The sequence below is a fragment of the Triticum aestivum genome, chromosome 1A (genome assembly GCF_018294505.1).
Source record: "Triticum aestivum cultivar Chinese Spring chromosome 1A, IWGSC CS RefSeq v2.1, whole genome shotgun sequence".
NCBI classification, from domain to species: domain Eukaryota; kingdom Viridiplantae; phylum Streptophyta; class Magnoliopsida; order Poales; family Poaceae; genus Triticum; species Triticum aestivum.
In genome coordinates this window covers 250668768-250672124 of record NC_057794.1, presented here as the reverse complement: position 1 = coordinate 250672124, position 3357 = coordinate 250668768, and the positions used below count along the sequence as shown (strand labels likewise).

At 43.6% G+C, this 3357-nt stretch overlaps 1 protein-coding gene across 1 annotated transcript in view; it reads right to left on the bottom strand.

Moving 5' to 3' along the window:
* Positions 1–1596: 1596 nt before the first annotated feature.
* The window catches only part of LOC123044742 (3-ketoacyl-CoA thiolase 2, peroxisomal), a 3956-nt gene continuing 2195 nt past the window's right edge, over positions 1597–3357 (bottom strand). Inside the window, exons 8-14 of the mRNA XM_044467587.1 lie at positions 3211–3288; positions 2964–3096; positions 2785–2881; positions 2424–2547; positions 2238–2346; positions 1988–2071; positions 1597–1907 (exon numbers count right to left, since the gene is read on the bottom strand). Of these exons, the coding sequence (XP_044323522.1) occupies positions 1798–1907; positions 1988–2071; positions 2238–2346; positions 2424–2547; positions 2785–2881; positions 2964–3096; positions 3211–3288 (735 nt within the window). The 3' untranslated portion in view covers positions 1597–1797. The remainder of the gene's footprint in view (positions 1908–1987; positions 2072–2237; positions 2347–2423; positions 2548–2784; positions 2882–2963; positions 3097–3210; positions 3289–3357) is intronic.

Genomic DNA, 3357 nt, shown 5'->3' with positions numbered 1-3357 from the left:
GTATCTACTAATGGGCTATGTGTGTCCATGTACCGCGTATTCATTTTCGTCGGGCAGCTAACCATGCAAGTCTAATTTTAATCATCAATGGAAACGCACCAAATCAGCAGGGAGTAGACCCACACAATATGCGCCCCATTCAAGCCGCCGATATAAATATCTGACGCGCGGCCTTTAATTTAGTCGTTTAATTGGCAGCCAAGGCAGCGTAAATGCCTCTGACAGCCATTAAGCTACCCAGGAGGGATTAATGGGCAATTGGGCATACAGATGATGTCAAACCACTACTCATGGTAAGGTCAAACAAAAGAAACAGATGTGAGATGTGACCGTGTAGTGCCATAGAATCAACCACACGTGATCGATTTGAGACTGAAAAGGCACACGTGATCGATTTGAGACTAAGAGTCAACCACACGTGATCGATTTGAGACTGAAAAGGTAACCTCTGCATTTATGTGCACGCCGAAGCCAATTTTCTGGTGTTCTTCTACTTTCCAGGGATCCAGCTTGAAGACGGGCTACATTACTGGCATACACAGAGAGAGAGAGAGCAGGGTGACGATGCTTATGGACGGGTGCGTCACGATGTGTAAATATCACCCAGCTTACAGGCACGGGGCATAGCTAATGGACATGGCAGCATGCAGTGAGCACCCCGCTCCTGAACTTTCCACCAAAACAGTCGACATGCTAAGGTACGAACAGGATGAGTAGACGTCAGCGTGTTCGGCAATACCTAAATAAACAAAAGACGCATGATCAAATATAATGTCAAGATGCTAACATGCGAGTCTCCGTTTCTGTTGAAGCCATTTTCTCTTGTTCTGCTGCTTTTCCACAGGGTACAGCTTGAAGACGAGCTACAATGCATAGCACGAGCGAGGCGGTGTTATTGGACGACAGCCCCACACCCAGAGGAGTTATTGACCGACTCAACCTGTGTGCTCAGTCGCTATCGGACAAGCGAGTATTCATACGATGATAAGTGACACCTGGCCCACTACTCCGAGGTATACCACGACGTATTCTTGGTGAACAGCAAATAACGCGTCAGGTATTGCGCAGCGCCCTATATTAAGTAGTAATCATGATGTGCATGCGAACGGACGGGATTACGGCATCGCGTGCCATCATGTCCCAAAAATTCACGTCCATAGATGCACTCACTTTATATCGTATGTAGTCACTTGTTAAAATCTATAGAAAGACAAATATTTAAAAACGAAGGGAGTACAAGTGTCGGAGTTCTGTTATGTTGTACAAGTGTCGATGGTTGTGGTTATTATGCATTTGAGGGTCGCTCGTACGGTTATGGCGTTTCATGCTTTGCGAGTAGTCTGCCTAGGGGGTGTTGTATCAGTTTTCGCCTATTTTTCTGTAAATTATCTAGGCAGCTCTCTTTTTCTTAATTAATCAATGAAGCAAATCTATTTGCCTTCGTATGAAAGAATGTATGTGTCGCGCATATTTGCGTACGGTTTACTAGATGTCAATCCTCCGAAATTCCTATAATTTTCATTTCTGTTCCAAACAAGAACTAACATACCACATATATACAAATAAAATGCAAATATGATTTGTAGCGTTAAGACGAGAGTTCATCAGAATTTATTTATCAAAGCACTATTTTAGGAACAGAGACACAAAACGGTGAAACAAATAAGCTCAAACGCTGATAAGATTTTTCATGACCTAAGAAGAATTACAAATGCAGGATCAACTTATTCCCTAGCCCCGGCACGCATCGATAATTGAGAACAATGGTGGCAGCTACACAATTTGCATGAGAAATAGTTACACGGTGTCTTTGGAGAGCCAGTTAAGCGAGGGCACCCCTCGGGCATTCGTCAGCTCATCCACCGCATCTCCACGCTCGAAAACGGCGGCCGCACCCATCCCGGAACCTGTTCATCAATAATTTCTGTCATTTGCAGTTCTACTATCGAATCAACGACCGTTCTTTCCATGCAACTAAATCATGTACCTATGCACATAGAAATCACTCCAAACCGGCAGTCCTTGCCTCGGCGTTTCATCTCGTTGAGAAGAGTGCTGACACATCGCGCACCTGCCAAGATGAAAACATGGAAACGTTATCGCCACTGAGTATATATGCAGCATGCAAGTGGCTGCAGCACGAGACTGTCTGTTTGGGGTAAAGCAGTGTCAAACAGTCCAAGGATCAAGCAAGTGATGAGCGCCAGGTGCACACAGCATTGATTAAAAACAGATACCTGTGGCACCCAATGGATGTCCAAGAGCAATTGCACCTCCATTAACATTGACTTTTGCGGGATCGAGATCCAACTTTTTTGAGCAGTACACATACTGAGATGCAAAAGCCTATGTACAGGAGCAAATGAGTATCATCGGTGGATATAGTAGTATATTCAGAATGGAAGAACTAGATGAAAGTATACCTCATTAATCTCAAAGAGGTCAACATCATTAATTTGAAGGCCCGCGGCCTTCACTGCTGCTGGGATAGCAACAGCAGGACCAACACCCATCACAGCTGGATCAACTCCAACTGCAGCAAAGCTCCTACATTTGCAAATTCGGCTCACATGTTGAGTGAAAAACAGAATACTGTAATGATTAAAAGTATCATAATTCTCTCTGCTTCGATGCCAAAAAAGCGTTGAGCCATAATGTTGGTAGTAAAAGCGTAAACCGAAGTATTAATATGTTGCCAATAACCGCAGGAAATTTTTCTACAGAATATGAGCATGATTCTACCTATGTACTATGTTGCAAAACATATAGAGAGAGTACTGATACCTGTAGATTCCAAGAATTGGAAGACCCTTCTGTGTAGCAACATCTCGCCTCATTAGTAGGACAGCTCCAGCTCCATCACTTACTTGGCTAGCATTTCCTACGATTAAAAGAACATCAATCTTTTAAGAGTGTTACCGCTAAAAGAAATCTGCATTCAGTTACATTTTCCTATTGGTTACCAGCAGTAGTGGTCCCGTCCTTGGAAAATGCTGGTTTAAGTTTTGACAGGACTGCCAGTGTGGTATTCGACCGGATTCCATCATCTGCTGAGACCACAATCTCCTTTTCTTCACCAGTTTTTGGATCCACGATCTTTGGAAGACAACATAAGTGTCAGGGCAGGTCAAACAATTCTAACTTTTGAGTAAAAATTCCTCAAAAGTAGACACAGTTATTTGGGAAGAGAAAACTAAGGCACTACATTACCTTTGTATTAACTGGAACTATTTCTTCTTTAAATTTACCAGCAGCAACTGCCGCCGCTGCCTTCCTGTGAGACTCAACCTGAACAGTTAAAAGAATGAGAGCTGTGAGACTATTGTGAGGCAGACCGGCAGACACTGGTGGTGGTGG